Source organism: Lytechinus variegatus, chromosome 13 (genome assembly GCF_018143015.1).
Source record: "Lytechinus variegatus isolate NC3 chromosome 13, Lvar_3.0, whole genome shotgun sequence".
Taxonomy (NCBI): Eukaryota; Metazoa; Echinodermata; class Echinoidea; order Temnopleuroida; family Toxopneustidae; genus Lytechinus; species Lytechinus variegatus.
The window spans coordinates 21,173,434-21,192,246 of record NC_054752.1 but is presented as its reverse complement, the minus strand read 5'-3'; the positions used below and the strand labels follow the sequence as shown (position 1 = coordinate 21,192,246).

General features: G+C 38.5%; 1 protein-coding gene across 1 annotated transcript; it reads left to right on the top strand.

The window, feature by feature from the left end:
• Nucleotides 1-2,893: 2,893 nt before the first annotated feature.
• Nucleotides 2,894-17,672, top strand: LOC121425956 (angiotensin-converting enzyme-like). The gene is made up of 13 exons (XM_041622085.1): nt 2,894-3,465; nt 3,856-4,017; nt 4,996-5,089; nt 6,275-6,418; nt 7,963-8,151; nt 10,800-10,894; nt 11,932-12,104; nt 13,172-13,398; nt 14,048-14,198; nt 15,288-15,386; nt 16,251-16,373; nt 16,853-17,025; nt 17,602-17,672. Exons 1-13 carry the CDS (start codon nt 3,235-3,237, stop codon nt 17,670-17,672), a joined length of 1,932 nt encoding a protein of 643 aa, XP_041478019.1. The 5' UTR covers nt 2,894-3,234.
• The last annotated feature ends 1,141 nt before the right edge of the window (nt 17,673-18,813 follow it).

Sequence of the window (18,813 nt, the reverse complement as noted above, 5' to 3'; positions counted from 1 at the left end):
CATGCGAAATTTATTCATAATCACAGATAATGCCTCTTCGTTATTTGTTGACCGAGTTTGATTTTTTTTCTTCCATCTGGTAGAGCTGCATGAGGTTCACCAAACTTGTACGCAAAATTTTGAAATTTTGTTTAGAAAATTAGTTATGCTAATTTATGCAAATTTTTTTCATAAATTACAATAAGATGTTTTTTCTCCTTCATTTGTTGATCAATTTCAATTTTGTTTGCTTTATATGATAACTCAAGGTGGTGATACAAAATTTCAACACAGAATTTTGAAACTCATTAAATATGCTAATTTATTCATATATTTTCTAAACTCAGAAAAAATACTCATTTATGTGTTGATTGATTTTGATTATTTTTGTTCCATCTGAGAGCTACATGAGGTTCACCAAGGTTCTACACAGAGTTAAGAAATTTTGACTAGAAAATTATTTATGCTTAATTTATATGAAATGTATTCATAGATCACAAAAAATGCTACTTATGTCATATCTTCATCAGTTTCAATTCTATATTCTCAATTTATGTCACCAATATAATTCACTACAGTGTCAACTTGGCTGAAATTCAAATTGTGTTAAATATCGTTGCGAGATGCCGGATATGCTAGGTATTGCCTTTGTTATAGTGTCGTCAGTGTCAAAGTTTAAGTTCAGGTTGAAATCTGATCATAATTGAAATGTCATATCTGAAATTTCGACATAAATTTGTCGGGCAGCCAAGTCTTCCTGATTGCCAGGGAGATTCTATGAAAATTGGCCGCTTTTCAAATGAAAAGAAAACCCTGCAGATTTTCAACTTCTTCCTGATTCATAATTCTATGGCGGATCCAGGTCGTGCAGAGGCGTCGATCCGGGGGGGGGATCGCCCCACCAATTAAAATATTGGGGGAGCAAACAGATCGTTTAACCCCCCCCCCCCTCCCCTCCAATAGTTCCGGATGTGCAAAAATAAAATAATATTGTAATGTTCAGCAAGCGAGATTGAGATACACAACTAGTTCTTTATTTCAAATTGTGCTAAAAATGTCCGCTTTTCAGATTGGAATATACAAATTTTCAGGTCGGGCTTTGCGCTCGCATCATTTCTCTAGCAAAAACACATACTTTTCATGATTAAATAGGTGAATAGAATATCCCGTTTTCAGTTCTAAACCTCAAAAGAACTCCCGTTTCGATTTGCAATAATCTTTTTATTGGATATATATCTTGTTCTTTATCAAAAACGTTCATATGTCATTTTGTTCAGATCGAAATATCAAATTTTTGAGCTCGCGCTTCGCGCTCACATCTATTGTTCTTTTAGATACCAATCTTAATCATTGGTACCAAAAATGCTTAGAATATCAGGCTTTCAGGTCAAAATATATAGAAATTTCAGCTCGCTCTCGGCACTTGCATTATCTGTGTAGTGAGATATGTATCCTACTCATGAGTTTATAACAAACAGTCCTAAACAGGTACCCTTTTCCTTTCTAAAGGTCTGTATACTAAAAAATTTCAGCTCGCGCTTCGCGCTCGCATTAATTTTTGGTGAGATATACGTGTATGTATGTCATATATAAATATATGTATATGTGTGTGTGTGTGTGTGTTTTAGTGTTGTTTGTTTTGTACGATCGAGCGCCTTTGGAACGTTGATTCATGATTTTGCCCCCCCCCCCAATCTGAAAAATGGATCGACGCCCCTGAGATCGGGGCAAATCCGGCCTTTGCCCCCCCCCCCTCCCCGCTTTGCAAGGCAAAAATATAAAAGATGGGGAATATGTCATGGCTTGTAATTTATTTCGGGTACAAGAAATTTTGGAAAATTCTGGATCCGCCCCTACATAATTTCATTTCTTTCATTGGATTGTGTTTAATAGAGAATAGATCTCCCTACTTTTTTCATTTAATTCTCCCTGAAAGGTGAAATATCAATGTTGGCAACTCTGACTTTGAAAGTACATTTTAAAAAAGCCCAATTTCATGAAACTGTGACACATTCACAATAGAATGTCACATATTATTTGTTACAGATTTCTAGTAATATGATCAGGGTCTATCAACCAAGGTCGAAGGTCATCTCATTTTTTTTTGCAGAATGACTAAAACTTGACATTTTCTTATTTGATTCATGTAGATGGATAGATAAAAACAGTGTTTGATATCAAAGTGATAATGGTATATTTACCCAGGGTAGCCACTTTAGTTCCGAAAACTGTTCTCTCAGCAGGTCCTGCTATTATTCTTACCTGGCTAAGCTAGGCTACCGATTCAGGTGCACACATCTTTTTGAGTAATTTCTTCCTGCCGGTACCCATTTACCTCACTTGGGTCGAGTGCAGCACACTGTGGATGAATTCCTTGCTGAAGGAAATTATGCCGTGGCTGGGATTTTGAACCCACGACCCTCTGATTCGAAGTCCAGAGACTAATCCACTGGGCCACAACGCTCCACATATCGTCACAACTGGTACACTTGAAGGCAAAACAAAACAAAAACCAAAAAAAATAAAATGAAAACAACAACATCGAAAGATAAATAGTGGTGGGGCGGTTCGAGGATTGACCAGAGAGAGGGGAGGGGTGGGCAACTACCCCCCCCCCCAAAAAAAATATATATATGTTGACATTAGCGGCGGAAGCCAAGAAATTTAGGGGGGTCCACCTGAAATTTTGTGATGGACACAGGTAAAAAAATTTACAAGGAAAAAAAAGGTTATCAACTAAAAATTTAGGGGGGACCGTCCCCCCCCCACCTCAAATTTAAGGGGGGGGGGCTGTCCCCCTGTTTCCGCCACCTAAGTATAATGATAAGTAATGATGGTAACAATGGTAATCAATACTATTTTTATATTTTTTATGGGGAGGAGCGGTGCAAGTGAAATTTTCAAAGAAAGGAAAAAGTCATCACCACAGTGACCACTTGTTGGAACGTATTTTCCCGTTTAAAAGGGGGCAACGCCCACTTCCATCAGGATTCGAGCATGGAAGAAATGTATGCAAATTTCCTCGCAAACCAGTTACAAGAGGAACTTCACAAAAAAATTCCCTACACCCATGGAAAATCAATATCGATTTGCCACATTGGTTATAATTAGAGAGATACCGACAGTCCGGGCAAGCCGGTTTTTATTCCTCGTTTCCTTACGAGCTTGTGGAAGCAAAATCATGATAGGATAGCTGGCAGGAAGAATACCAGGACCAATAGCGTTATAAAGTGATCAAAGCTGTCTCACGGGATCATGAGTTCCCAGAGCCATATTTTGTGTCTTCTCGCGATCATCGTCGCCTTCGTTGTGCCTCCATCCCAACTGGTCAGCATCAATGATGTCGATGGAAGTGGTGATCGTCTGGAAGAAGCTTTGGCTTTCTTGGATGAGTATAATTCGACAGCGGAGATGGTGTTCTTCGAGTCCAACTCGGCAAACTGGGATTTCGTGACCAACCTTACCGATTTTAATCAAGAGAAAAGTGTATGTATATGGCTTATGATGATGATGATGATGGTGGTGATGATGATGGCGATGATGATGGTGAATACGATGGTGGTGATTATATTGATGGTGATGTTTGTTATGGCGATAATACTGATAAAAATCATGATATCGGAGTGATCGATTATGATGATGACTGTGATGATTGCGGGAATGTTGATGCAATGATTGTAATAATTATAATGGAGAAGCTCACATTTCGTTTGTAACAGTATTACCCATCTTCAACTCGATGTTCACTTCGTTTACTTATTTATTGCCTTTTTGTAGTTTTGATTTGTATGGTGCAATGAATGAAAGAAAATGCAATAAACAAACCAAACGATATAAAAAATCAAGGAATATTTTCCCTCTCACCATTATTTTCAGGTTCAAACCAGTCTGAAAGAGTCAGTTTTTCACAAGAACTCTGCGATGAGGGCTCGCGAGTTCGACGATGTCAAGGATAGTTTTCCCGAGGACGTTCAGCGTCTACTTGGTTTTATAGCCGACATCGGCGTATCTGCACTCGACAACGACACCGTACAGGAGGTGAACTATTGTTTCTGACTTTAAATGGACTTTAAATGTATTCCCCTTGTAAATGAATGAAAACAATACAAAGTCGTATGAAATGAATATATGTGTGAAATATAGTGAACAAAATGATGGTATACCAAATATTAGAAAGGATGACGTGCTAGCTCACACGATGTGTGTCGTTGGATAAAGTAATATTTCTGCTCTTAGGGGGCTCTTAGCCTACTTCAGTATTTTGCTAAATGCAACAAAATGAAACAAATGATTCAAACTACTAAGCAAGTTGACAAAACTGAAAGCAACGAAAAATAACAATAGAGTACAGCAAAATCAAACTTGCCAAGTAATTTTCCAGATGAATATAGGAAACCAAGAACAAACAAAATGATAACGGAACTGAAAGTGAACTCGGTTATTAGATCAGAGTAAGGAAGTGGCTGGACTGGTAACTTTGTTTTTTTTAAACTAGTTCATTTCAACATCTGTTATCATTTTATTTGTGCTCATAGTTCAAAGTGATTCTTGCTTGCCATTTTTGTTCACTAAGCCTTATTCAATCGATCTCGGCAAGACACACGGTCGATTCCGTTTTGAGTTCGATCTGTATATCGTTGTGAATACTTATTTTGTGTATAATTTGTCTTCATTAACAAAATGAAAAAAAATCAAGTTCACAATTGAATTGAATAAAATTGTTTTTACATACAAGTAAAAATTATGAACATAATCATACCTACATGATTACAGAAAATAGCATTAAAGATAATAAGTTAACGTACAACGAAGAAAACAATTTATGTCAAATTAGCGGTCGACAAAAAGGCAATATGCCTTATTGAGTTTATAACAGTCTAAAATATTATAGCATTGCATTTACAGTCCTTTGGAGAAGAATTCATGTATAGGGATTCGGGTGTACAGATTTCTTTCTCTCTTTGGAATCGCCCTTTTATTAGATTCGAAATTAACTTTGCTTTCATACTCTAACAGTACAATGAGATCATGGCCGAGATGAAAAAGATATACAGCTCAACTCCAATATGTCGACCTGATGATCCATCAGAGTGTCTCAAACTTGAACCGGGTAGGTTTCCCTTTATTGTATATATACCAAATATCCATCTCGTGAGACTGAACGTATATAGCACCCCCCCCCCCCCCCCGGCATCATGCAGAGTCGGTGGAACAGGGGTAGGGGCGATCTGGTCCTCGTACCACAAAGATTTGTGATGAACCCTAGATTATAAAATGACCATCGAAATGCCATCGAAATCGAAGTTGGCTTTCTTGGTCAGGTTCCCCTTTTCAATGGCGGATCCAGGATTTTCCAAAAGAAGGGGGGGGGGTACATTTTCCCAATGAAAAAATTGAAAATAAAAAATAACAAAAACAAAAAAAACACGGTCTTCATTTTCAAAAGAGGGGGCACATTTCTATTTCAACGGCATGTTTACATAAACAAAATAATTGTGCCTCTCAAGGGGGAGAGGGCACGGGTCGGCTGTGCCCCCCCCCCCCTGGATCCGCCAGTGCCCCTTTTTGTAGTGAAAGGGTTGTCGAGAGACATCCATACGTCTATCCATCCTTCCAAGCGAATTCCTAAGTGTGCCTTCCAGCAATCTGGGCGTCCCACACACAAAAAAATAATCGCCCGAATTCACACAGGTGGACTGAAGTTAATACCGGGGTATAACTCAGCCATGGGTTAAATTTAACCCCGGGTGCTAAATTAACCCATGGCTTGGTTCGTCCACCATGTGTGAATAGCACGGTGGACTAACGTTATACCCGGGTATTATGACCCATGGCTAAACTTTAACCCGGTATAACTTCAGCCCACCTTTGTGAGTTCGAGCCAACGGGAAAAGGAATGTGCAAATGAATATGAATGTAAATAGAAAAAATGGGAATGTGACTGTGAGAAGGAATGGGACTGTGAGAAGGAATGGGACCGAGAATATTAATGGGAATTGAAAAATTAATGAAACTTGAAATATGTAGGAAGGGGACGGGAATGGGAATTGTACTAGGAGTTGGAATTAGAATGGAAAAGGAAATAGGAATTGAAATAAAAATTGGAAAGGGGAATATGTATAGAAAGGATAATGGGAATTGGAAAATGAATAGGAATGGTAGTGAAAATGGGAATTGGAATGTGAATTGGCGGAATAGGGATTGAAATAGGAATGACAACGGCAAAGAAATGAAACATAAAACAGGGAGCGATTTATCATTAATTTTGGGTCTTTTATTAATTTTTCTCTTTCAGATCTCACGGAAATTTTGGCGACCTCAACGGACTGGGGTGAACTAGTGTGGGTTTGGCAGGAATTCCGTAATACGATAGGGAAAGCCAACAAACCTTATTACGTAAGATACGTGGATATAGCGAATGACGGAGCAAGGGCGAATGGTAAGATTTCAAGTGGAGAAACATGTTTAAAATGATGATGATGTGGATGATGATGATGAGGAGGAGGAGGATGACGTGGATGATGATGAGGATGAGGATGATGAGGATGATGATGATGATAATTGTGGAGCGTTGTGGCCCAGTGGATTAGTCTCCGGACTTTGAAACAGACGGTCGTTGGGCCGAATCCCAGGCATGGCGTAATTTCCGTCAGTAAGAAAGTGATCCACAATGTGCTGCACTCAACCCAGGTGGGTGTTTCATAAAGCTGTTCGTAAAGTTACGAACGACTTTACGCATGACTGGAACATGTTCTTAGGTTATAACTCAATTGCATAGGGATAACACATAGCATAAAAAAGCATCACCAGTCGTGCGTGAAGTCATTCGTAACCTACGAACAGCTTTATGAAACACCCACCTGGTGAGGTAAATGGGTACCGGTAGGAAGTAATTCCTTAAGAATCTGTGTGCGCTCTGAACGCCTTACCTAGCTTAGCCGGTAATATAGGAGCGCCTTGAGCACCTAACAAGGTGGATATGTGCGCAATATAAATACCTTATACTCTTATTATCATAATGGTGGTGGTGATGATGATGATGATGATAATGATGATAATAATAGAGGGTATTTATATTGCGCACATGATATATAAGGCGCTCCTATATTACCCAGTTATAGGCGTTCAAAGCGCACACAGCTTTTTAAGGAATTACTTCCTACCGGTACCCATTTACCTTTACCTTGTGGATCCGTTTCTTATTGAATGAAAAATTATAATTATGTGGATGATGATGATGATGACGACGACCATGATTGTTACTTTGCCGATGATAATGATGACGATGATAATAATCATGATAACATTATGCATTCAAAAGAACTTTTTGATATAACGATGAACTGATGGTGGTCTGTTGTTGTATGGTGGTGATGATGCCTCTGCTTGTGAAATGATGATCAAGGTGCAGCCGCTGCATGCTGCTGGTATCGATAATAGCGATAATCACGGCGATTCCATGCTAGAAAAATCTGCCATTTTCACAATATTTATCAACCTGCTGTCTAAACGAACGAAAAACTTCAATTTGCTTTGTGGTAATATTAAACTACTATACTGGGTAGACATGCAAAAAAACTGACAACCAACAAAAATATGTCGTCCATAGGTGAATTAGAGCTTAAAATGTTGCGTGTCGCACGGGACATGTCTGCGTCCCGTACGACACAACATTTTCACCTATAATTTACCCATAATCATTTGTTTGTGTGTGTGTGTGTGTGTGTTGGTTATGAGTTTTTCACATGACTATCCACTATAGCTTTATCGCTGACAAATTTAAATATTTTATTTCTCAAGCATTCGGCTAGGAAACTAGAAAATGTTGTCAAAATGTCCCGTATGACACGTATGGAATCGCCCATCATGATAGTGGTGACGAATGATGAATAATAACGTCGATGAGGATTCATTCACACAATTCGCCATATATCTTTTTTTTTCAAATAAGAATCTGGATGCATTTTTTGTTTCTTTATACAGGGTATGATGACCTCGGCGATTACTGGAGGTCTGATTATGGCGACGACCTCGAGACACAGGTTTATGAACTCTACAATGCTATTCTACCACTTTATAAACAGCTGCATGCTTATGTGAGACGAAAGCTGAATGGAATCTACGGATCTGAGCACGTCCCCCTCACTGGCCACCTCCCGGCGAATGTACTAGGTGAGTGAGCTGCCACTCCCCCCCTTCGGGGGGGGACAGTGGCGTACCGTGGGTCACGGCATTGGGGGGGCACCAGCAAATATTTTGAGTCACTTAGGGAGCGCGCGAAGCGCGCTCAGTTGTCATGTCAGTTGTCATACCGATCTAATAGAGATATTTTATGGACATGCAGTGCCATTAAACGGACATGTATCTCACTGATTGAATAATGCGAGCGCGAAGCGCGAGCTGAAAATGTTTGATATTCAGAGCTAAAAAGGGACACTATAAATTTTGTTTTAATCATGATACGAAACTGTCTCGCTAAACAAACAATGCGAGGGCGAAGCGCGAGCTAAAAAAAATTGTAAATATTGACCCTAAACAGGGAAATTTTAAGAACTATATTTCAGAATCCATCAGGAGTACAAATATCTCACCATAGTCATCTAATGCTAGTGCCATCCTTTGCTGATTTTGTCAGAATTACATCTAAACACAGTCATGAAGCACCTTTGGTAGTCATTGTAATCATGATTATCAAACGCATCTTACTATATAAATACTGCAAGCGCGAAGCGCTAGCTGAAAATTTAGGAAATTCAGACATGATGAGAGGTATTCTAAGGCGTGTTTGTAGGAATTCCCTAAGACCGTGCATATTTCACTAACCAAATGATGCGAGCGCGAACCGCGAGCTAAATTTTTTGTATATATTGACCCCAAACATGGATATTTTAAGGACTGTGTTTTTTAGGAATTCATTAAGGGTATACATAATTATCTTACCATAGTCATCTAATGCAAGTGCCAAGCGCTTGCTGATTTTGTTAGAATTACATGTAAACACATGAAGTACTTTTTGAAGTAATTGTAATCATGATTATCATATGCATCTCACTAATCAAATACTGCGAGCGCGAAGCGCGAGCTTAAAATTATGTAGGAAATTCAGACCTGAAGAGGGGCATTCTAAGGCTTGTTTGTAGAAATTCACTAAGACCCTATGTTTTTCACTAACCAAGTGATGCGAGCGCGAAGCGCGCGAGCTGAACATTTTTTATATTCAGATCAGAAAAATTGACGTTTTAAGGACTGATTTAAGTTAATGAAGAGCAGAAATCTCACCGATCTACTTATGCAAACGTTAGCACGGACAGAAAATGTTTTATATCAAGACCTTAAAATAGGGCAATCACTTTAAGTAGTCATGAAAACGAAGAATATGTCACTACATAAAACAATAATTACTCGAATTGCAAGGAAATATATTTGTTGTATATTGATTTGAAAACGGGAGGTTTTAGTGCAACGGGATTATATATATAGTTAAACAGTCTATGCGAACACCAGGAACAACATGAACAATGAAGACACAATGAAGCAAATGTTTTATAAAGCTATGAAAAAAAATGCTTCTTGTTTAACATAACATATAACATAACATAATATAACATTATAATGAACAATAATTTCTTCTTTCCCCACTACGTTTCTCTTCCCTTTTCCCTCTTTTTCTCCTTTTCCCCGTTTTTTTTTGGGCCAGCCGATTGGGGGGGGGGGGCACGTGCCCCCCATGCCCCCCGTAGTTACGCCACTGGGGGGGGGAGGTACTCGCTTGTATATCGCATACGGGGATTTGCCGCTCTAGTGGGTAGTTTATTGCAAACAAATCCTTAGACACGGGTCTTGCTATTGCAACAAATCCTTAGCCATTGGTATTATTTTTCAACTGAATAATCCTTAGAAATGATTGCGTTTATGATAAAATATACTTATAAGAACCCCCAGGAAAAGACCCGGAAATGTCTATATTGGCCCCGGTCGAGAGTACGAGTAGCTGGACCCCTGGACGAGTGTATTCTACCTGTAGTATTTCAATATCTTAGTACGATAGCAATGGGCACCGGGGTACGTCACTCTATGCATATCTGGCTCAGTCGACCAACCGTACATGCAGTTACCGTGCAACATAGTGCATACATGCAGCGCATGTATGTATTTTGCATTGCACATTGGATTACAAGCTAAAAAAAGCAGAAATAATCTTTAAAAATTTGTCTATATTTTAAGGAAAATCTTGAGGCATGGCCGGGTCTTTATTTGGAGAAAAATCCTTAGACATGGGTACCTCTTCACGGTTAAATGACCATCAGAGATGGGTACCTAAGGATTTCAAGCCCTGAGCCTCACACCCCCGTCCAATCATAATCCAATTATCCCCACCCCACCCCCGTGGAGTTGCCATGGAACGTTCAGGGCGTACCTAGAAAACAGCATTAAGAGGGGTTAAACGAATCTGTCCAAAATGAAACACGAGGCCAAAGGTCATCCGCATTTTAGGGGGTAAACAATATCTGACGAGCAAAATAAGTCATCAAAATCGTGATGGTCTATTGAATATTACATGTATGTAAAAAATCTGAAACGAAATTAGAATTTCATTTCAAAATGGCAAAGATTTTTGTCAAGATTGCAAGAATTTCCCCCCAAGTCGCTGCGCTCGCTTGAAACTGTTGAGAACCCCCCCCCCCCCCCCCGATCCAGTAACATTTTTGACTCGTTATACGCTAATTGATGTTGCTGATATTCCTTCCTAATCATACCTGCAAAGATTCAGTATCAATCTTCATTTCCAATTAATATTTTTGTGTGTCCAAACTTCACAGGGGACATGTGGGGACGTTTCTGGAACATCTATCCACACGTGGTACCGTACCCCGATCTTCCTAATATCGACGTGTCTGATGAAATGGTTAGACAGGTGAGATCATGAATGGAAAGTATACTAACCAGGTAGAGTAGGCCTTAATTAGCCATTAGATTATATACGAAGGGTTCAAGAAAATGTATTGTCAATGCCCTTTATGAAAAAGAAGTCTTTGTCGAAAATTGGTGAATGAAAACAGCATTTCCGTCCTTGACTCTAGACAAACGAAATAATTCCGTGCACTCGTTAGGGGTTTCAAAAACACCGATTTTTCCCCAAAAAGGGTGGTTTTGAAAGACTGGCCAATGGTCATTCACGGAGTCAAACGTATTTAGGGTAGGCCTATGTTTTTTCCAAAGCCTTTTTTATGACTAGCCAAACGTATTTAGAATATGTTTTTTCACCAAATATTTTTCCCCGGGGCTTTTTCCTCCTCGTTTATGAAGTGTTCCGGTTCTTCCCGATCGTAAGCAACAACCCTGGGAACGGGCCTAAGAAACGGAAAAAAACTTGTGTAGGGGTCAATTTTTCAATTTTTCATACTCTGGCGACAACTTTTTGGGGGCGTCAAAATGTGTAAATGAGGCCCCGCGAAAAACTTGTTTAGGGTTGTTTTTTTTTGCACACAGAGAAAAACTCGTTTAGGGGGTGTTTGGAAATAATTTGGTCACGCATGTGTACAGATATATTTGACTGCCCCCCCCCCCTCCGGAAATAATCATTTTCAATTTTTCTGCAACTCCGAAACAGAGGACGAAACTGCTGTTCCTGTTCACAAATTTTCGACAATGACTTCCCATCCCAGCAGTTCTGTGTCATTTGACGGGCATTTGCAACATTGACTGTGTTCTTTATTGAACTCTCCGTCCATCGCGTAGCGAAACTCATTCATAAATTATCATGCCGTGCTTTTTGCGGGATTCCAATGTTGAACCTCGTAATTAATTTGATTCACTTTCCGGGACATTCCCAACGTCATATCACTGTGGTCCTTTCTTTGAATATTGGGAACCATCTTGAAAAAAGGTGGCTAGCTATGAAAACAACATTCCTCTAAAGTATAATTCCCACTCTATATTTCTCCTCGAAAGAATTATACGGTGGACAGGCTGTTCCGTATGGCAGATGATTTCTTCAGCTCCATGGGTCTATTTCCGGCCAACGATGCATTCTGGGAGAATTCAATGTTCGAGAGACCCGATGATGGGAGGAAAGTGCTCTGCCACCCACAAGCATGGGACTTCCTCAACAGAGAAGACTTTAGGTCAGTTTAATCTTATACCCCCGTCACACTTATTCGGAATCAGCAGGAATCGAGCAGAACCAGCCGGAATGAAGAACTTTCAAAATTCGTGCCACATTTGGGAGGGATTTGGAATTTTCACTGCTTTTTGCAAAAATATCTTCCTTTTTGCGACATGACCGGGTGACTTCTACTGCCAAATGACGTTACAACAGCAGCTGGTCGCGTTTTATGCGATTCGGTTTTCTCTAGAATGCGATCAGAATGCCTCGAATGCTCTTAGAATGTCGCAAGAATATTTAGAATGCAGTCAGAGAGCAGTCAGAATGCACTTCGAAATGTCGTTCGATATTTCTCCACCTCTAATGCACTTCGAAAGTTTTGAACATGAGCAAAACATTCGGGCCGGTCACAAGAATGGACCCAAATGTCTGGAATGCACTCAGAATGCAGTCAAAATTTTTAGAATGCGCTTCGAATATCCAGGAATGTACCAAGAATTTTCATTCCGACGGCATTCCGGCTCATTCCGCCTCTAGTGTGACGGAGGTTTTAGGTCCTATGGTTTAATACTGTAGCGTATTTGGGTGGGGGATACTGGGCCATATTTTTTTTTTTTTAGTTGTAAGGGACGCGAATCAGCGTCTTTTCCGGCACCAGAACGGGGACCATCATGTCATGGTACCTTGCTCCAATGCTTTAGTTAGTGTTCTTGGATAATTATATACCCGTGTGTGGAATTGAGCAAGGGGTTCAGGGACATCACTGTGAACAGGTTCGCAGATTTTGAAAGCGTAGTCAACAATATTTGATAGTGATACCTTCCATCGCGAATTTAACAAAAGAGCACAACTCTTTAAATTGATAATAATTGCAAGTGTAACTCACATTCTAGTTTTGGTCAATTTAGAGAACAGTATAAACTTTCAACTTTGAATGAGGTTAGAGAAAACGGAGGCCTATTTTAGGACATTTCATGTTGTGAAAAAAGGAAATGGAAAAGCTGGTATCAAACGGTAAATTGTACTACCAAAAATATACAAAATATGACGCCATCGTTATTTAGTTATTCGCTATTTTCTATTCAGGATTAAGATGTGTACGGAAGTGAACATGGACTACTTTATGACAGTTCACCACGAGTTTGGTCATATCCAGTATGCTATGAATTACAAACACCAACCGGTATCCTTCCGCGGGGGAGCTAACGGCGCGTTCCACGAAGCCATTGGAGAAGTGATGGCACAATCGGTAGCCACGCCCAAACATTTGAAAGTGGTTGGATTGTTTGACGGGGATGACGATTCTATGAACGGTAAGTAGAATTCTACTAGGGGTTGAATTGGCCTGGAGAACGATGCATTATGGGTACAAATCTTAGAATACTTTTAAAGGGATTTTCCAGGCTGGGAATAATCATACCTCAATAAATAGAGTAAAATTCACAGAGCAAAATGCTGAAAATTTGATCAACATCGGAAAAGAAATAACGAAGTTATTGAATTCTAAAGATTTGCATTATTCCGGTGAAACAGTTCTAGGCATGTCTTAAAGAATATTAATTAGATGGGCTGGTGATATCATATCCCTACTTGTTCTTTTGTATTTTTTTCATATGAAATTAGGTTTATTCAAAAATTTTCTACCAAGAACCAAAACAATTTGATTGACAACTGATTGAGTGCATTAGTTATTACGGCCGCGAATTATTTCATCATAATGAATATTCATGACAATGTGCGTAGAACTTTTTTCACGAAATATTGATAAAATTTAAAATACAATAACTTCCTTCTTTGTTATTCAATTTCGATGAAAATTTCAGCATTTTGTTCTGTGAATTTTACCCTATTTACGTATTATAGTTGGCATGGTTGGCCGATATGCAATCATTCCTCAGCTATGAAAAACTGTCCTTACCAACTTCTACTAAACTTTTACTATACTTTGTCTTTTTACCCTAGTAACAAACACAGATATAAACTTCTTATTGAAGATGGCGTTACCAACGATTGGAACCCTTCCATTCAGCTTAGCTTTGGAGCAATGGAGGTGGGATGTATTCAGCGGGAAAACAGACGTCAATGCGGGAACAGCAAGATGGTGGCAACTTAAGTATGATTAATATCAAAAGGAGCCTACCATTCTCGATAACTAATTAGCTGACTAATTGATTAATTAACATTTTGAATGAATAATACATTGATATGCAGTATAAATAAATGATTTTCACACCCCTCCCCCTCCAAAAAATAATGTTCACAACTACAGCATGGATGCATAGAAATAGAGAATGAATTGATATTAAACGAAATTACGATTGATAAATATGTTAAGTGGGCCTAGATAATGTTGATTAGTGTGGATGAAGGAACAAATTAGTAATATAAAGAATGAATATATAGATGAATAATTAGATACGTTAATAAAAAATAAGACTAAAATGAACGCTTTCGCGAGAATGAATCAATTTTAAAACCATATCAGAAAGCAACTTTTTAGGGATTAGGCAAGTGATGAAAAATGTGCTAACATGTTAAATGTCAAGCGCGATACATAATAATAATATAGGATATGTATATTGCGCACATTATCCACCTTGTTAGGTGCTCAAGGCGCTCCTATATCCGGCTAAGCTAGGCGTTCATAGCGCACACAGCTTCTTATGGAATTACTTCCTACCGGTACCCATTTTCCTCACCTGGGTTGAGTGTAGCACATTGTGGATCAGTTTCTTGCTGAAGGAAATTACGCCATGGCTGGGATTCGAACCCACCACCCTCTGTTTCAAAGTCTGAAGACTAATCCACTGGGCCACAACGCTCCACATCACTACATCACTGACACTACGTCCTGACTCGCTGAGGAGATTGTAAACACTTTGTTAAAAAAAAAAAACTTGTTTGCTGGCGTTTAGGACGTGTAGGCCAATGTAGGATGTATGGGTGAGGGTATGTGTGTGTGTGTGGGGGGGGTGTTTGTGGGTGTGTGTGGGTGTGTGGATAGATAAGGGGGTCTACGTTCCATGAAATTCTTTCAAAATTGATATCCATGTTTCAGACCATTGAGTTTAACTCATGACAAATTTGCTTACGACAAATGATAAAAGCACATGAGATCAACGATCTGAGTTCCTTTCGTCGCAACGTTATACCGATATACACGTTTTTTTTTTATATTTCTCAATGCTCTTTTTCTATAAAGGAACGATCTGATCGGGGTCAAAGCCCCTGTTGAAAGAACTGAAGAAGATTTCGAGGCCGGTGCCATGCTTCATATCATTGTATCATATCCATTTATTGGGTAAGCTATAAATTTTATTCTTTTAATTGCGATTCCCTCTCGAACTACTCTCAATTTGAAGTAATGTATCGTTGAAGAGGTACCTTTTATCAAAGTATTTGTAAAAATCTCGCCTTCACGAGAACCCCCAATCACTCTATATACACCTCAGCGATCTCACCCTCCCTCTTTCTCTCTTTCTCTTTACTTCAGAGAAACGATGTAAACCCGCATTTTTCTAAATAGTTTTAATTCAGCCACTTTCCATTGGCTGCTATTCTCTCAAGCATTTTGATAATGATAGCTGGTCCCTGCATTTTGATAGTTTGTACTTATGTATTAATTTCTATTTTCTACACTCTTAGAATAGTTAGGCAAAAAATGCCCAACTTTTAATCAACCCTGTGCAACATACTCTCCAAACAACTATTGGTGAAAATCTGTCCGAATTGGGTAATAAAACTAATAATTGGGTAATGAATTTGCTCAATAATTGGATAATAATTGCCCCAAATATACATATATTTGTTACCAACATACATTACCCACAGTGACAGTATGTCGCCCAACATTTTAAGTGTGCATTGTAATATTGTGTTCATGTCGAAATTTGCCACTCGATCAATCATTTAGGATGTTGATATATGATTTTGTTTTGAATTATCAATAAATGCCGACACAAATGTTTTTTAATGATCTAATGAGATTTTGTTAAAGCCATCGCTTGGTCTTGGTCTTTACCAAAAAAATAACTGAATCATTTTTAATTTCATGTAATTGACGAAAGATCGTCATATTTGCGCCTCATTATTATTTATATTTTTTGGATATACAGCATACCGTGCTTACGCATTTCAGGTTTGGTAATCTTTGTATTTTTTTCAGATACTATATCCGGACTATAATTCAGTTCCAGTTTTATCAGTCTCTTTGCCAGTCAGCGGGTCATACGGGACCACTCCATAAATGCGACTTCTATCAATCCACTGAAGCTGGCGACAAATTGGCGTTAGTATAAATATATTTTTAAAGTATTCAATTGAATTTGATTGATTATCAAGTACATCTACTAAAAATAGAGTACATCCGGTAAAGAGGGGGGGGGGGGAATGATAATTTGGATCTTACATAAACAGCAAAATGCCAATCAAGGCTAGTCCCGAATTGATATATTGTCATTATCATAGTTTTAACATTGATCTTAAACTAAATCACAATGTTTTTTCCTTGGTCCTGGATTGATACTTCCTATTAGTCAATGATACTGATTCATTGCGATTGCAATTCTATTTTAGAATGATCACCTTTTTTGCCTGTAAAATTATCGATGAGGTAAAGTCATCATTTTTGTCAACGATATCCTGAACTTCAGACGAAGCAAGCCAAAAAAGTACATATATTAAATGGTCATGATTCTTTGCTAGTTTCTTGTGAAAATTCCTTTAATAAATTGCAAATCAAATTCAATGCATCAATCTTTTTGGCAGTGCAATGTTATCACTGGGCAAAAGCCGCCCGTGGCCTGAAGCAATGGAGGCCCTCACCGGTCAGAGACAGATGAAAGCAGACGCCATCTTGGAATACTTTCAGCCCCTCATGGAATGGCTGGAGAAAACTAACGAAGAGAATGGAGATGTGATTGGATGGTCAGACGCATCAGGTAATTTTCAAATTTCGTATACGTTTTACTTTTATTGGGGGGGGGGGGCATGGGAGGGAGGGGGTTGTTTTGATTGGCTCAAGCAGCGATGGACGCCATCAACGGTCAGAGAGAGATGAAATCAGACGCCATGCATCTTGAAATACTTACGGCTGGAGAAGAGTAATGTAGAGAACGGAGATGTGATTGGATAAGACGACCCAATGAGTAAGTTATGATCTGATTGGATAATTAATTCAATCGCCTGATTGGTTTCCCAGTAGAAAAGAACAGTGTCACGTGTTTTGTTCACATGCACTGTATGTGAACAAAATGTGTGACACTGTATTCATAATTATATCATTATCTTTGTCAAAATACTCACTTTTAAATTTATTTCATGTCCAGAAGGTTTGCCCTTAACTCTTGGACTTTATCAGATATCCCATAAAGCCATCCAATATGGGATGAACACTGTATTATTGTGACATTTTAGGACATAATTACCAAGAAAAAAGATAGATTTAACTTTCGGTTTAATTTTTTCACTGGCTTGCTATTTTCATCTCTATTTTATTTTTCTAAAAATTTCTTCAGGTTCCGCTTCGCTGGACGTTTGTAGCATGTTGATGGTCTGCTTCTTCGCCTTCATTTCAAAAAGTATATAAACATGTTAAATAGCCTAATCATCTCTAGAGATGTTTTAGAATGAGAAATAACGCATCGATTTGCATGCATTTAAAAAAGGATTCAGGAGAAATTCTTTATGAAAATAAAAGGTTCAGAGTGCACTTTGTCTTCCCGCTTGCATGATAGAAAAAAATCAGCCATTTTCACTCCATTTCAGCATTCAACACGTAATCCCAACAAATCAACCATTTTCACAACTTGCTGTCGAAACAGAAGAGGAACTTCAACTGGATTTGTGGTAAGAAAGTACTAATGGGTAGTCTTGGGACAAATGACAAACAACATGATAATGTTAATTGTCCATTGTAGAAAATGAATTCATACTTTCTGTCACAAGAAACCGATTAATATTCAATTGTCTACTTGTAAACTATTGTAAAACGTGTGATTGGTTTGACTTAAAATTGGCTTGCACCTGGTATTAGTGTTAGTATATACTATAAAGGTACTTGTTGGCCTTAAAAAAGCTCTTGAATGATATGAGATAATTGACGTATAACGGGCTTAGGGCTTTACGGGTTCACAGGTGTATCAATATTGAATTGAAAAATCATCATTCTGACCCGCAGGGAAGTATACTTGGTCCTTTGCTTTTTAAGATTTAAGTTGATTTACGTTTATACTTAAACATTAAATTTGTACTCCATGTAAATGGTACTATAAATGTTATCGCTTTGTTGGAATTAGCTAAGAATGAAGTTTGTTGCAGACTGGATGAAAGCAGATAAGTTGCAGATTAATATGAATAAATACAGTTGAAGATTAATAGGAATTAACCATTACAATAGACAATACTGAAACTGAAAAAGATCACAGCATAAACATTCAGTGGAGCGTTTCATCAACATTTTTGTCCGACAAGTTGTCAGATCTGAAAACTTTCCCTGATTCTGATTGGGTGAGAGGTACTGTTACTACGGTAATTGTCGGATAAAATCCTTTCAGGACTTGTCGGATAAAATCCTTTCATGAAACACTCTCAACATGCTCAAGATGTAATGAACAACGGAAGACTAAATTGGACAAACATGTTTGACTCAACAATATCCATGAGTAATAATCACAAGTACTGTAGCCATTGCGCGCAAAATTCATAATTGTATACCATCAAAAATGTTA

What these genes read in the sequence shown, in the direction of transcription:
- LOC121425956 (XM_041622085.1), top strand. Translation starts at nt 3,235, where the DNA reads ATGAGTTCCCAGAGCCATATTTTGTGTCTTCTCGCGATCATCGTCGCC. An exon ending in GTGTCTCAAACTTGAACCGG is followed by an intron (nt 5,090 to 6,274) that starts GTAGGTTTCCCT and finishes TTTCTCTTTCAG; the next exon opens with ATCTCACGGAAATTTTGGCG. An exon ending in GTATCATATCCATTTATTGG is followed by an intron (nt 15,387 to 16,250) that starts GTAAGCTATAAA and finishes TATTTTTTTCAG; the next exon opens with ATACTATATCCGGACTATAA.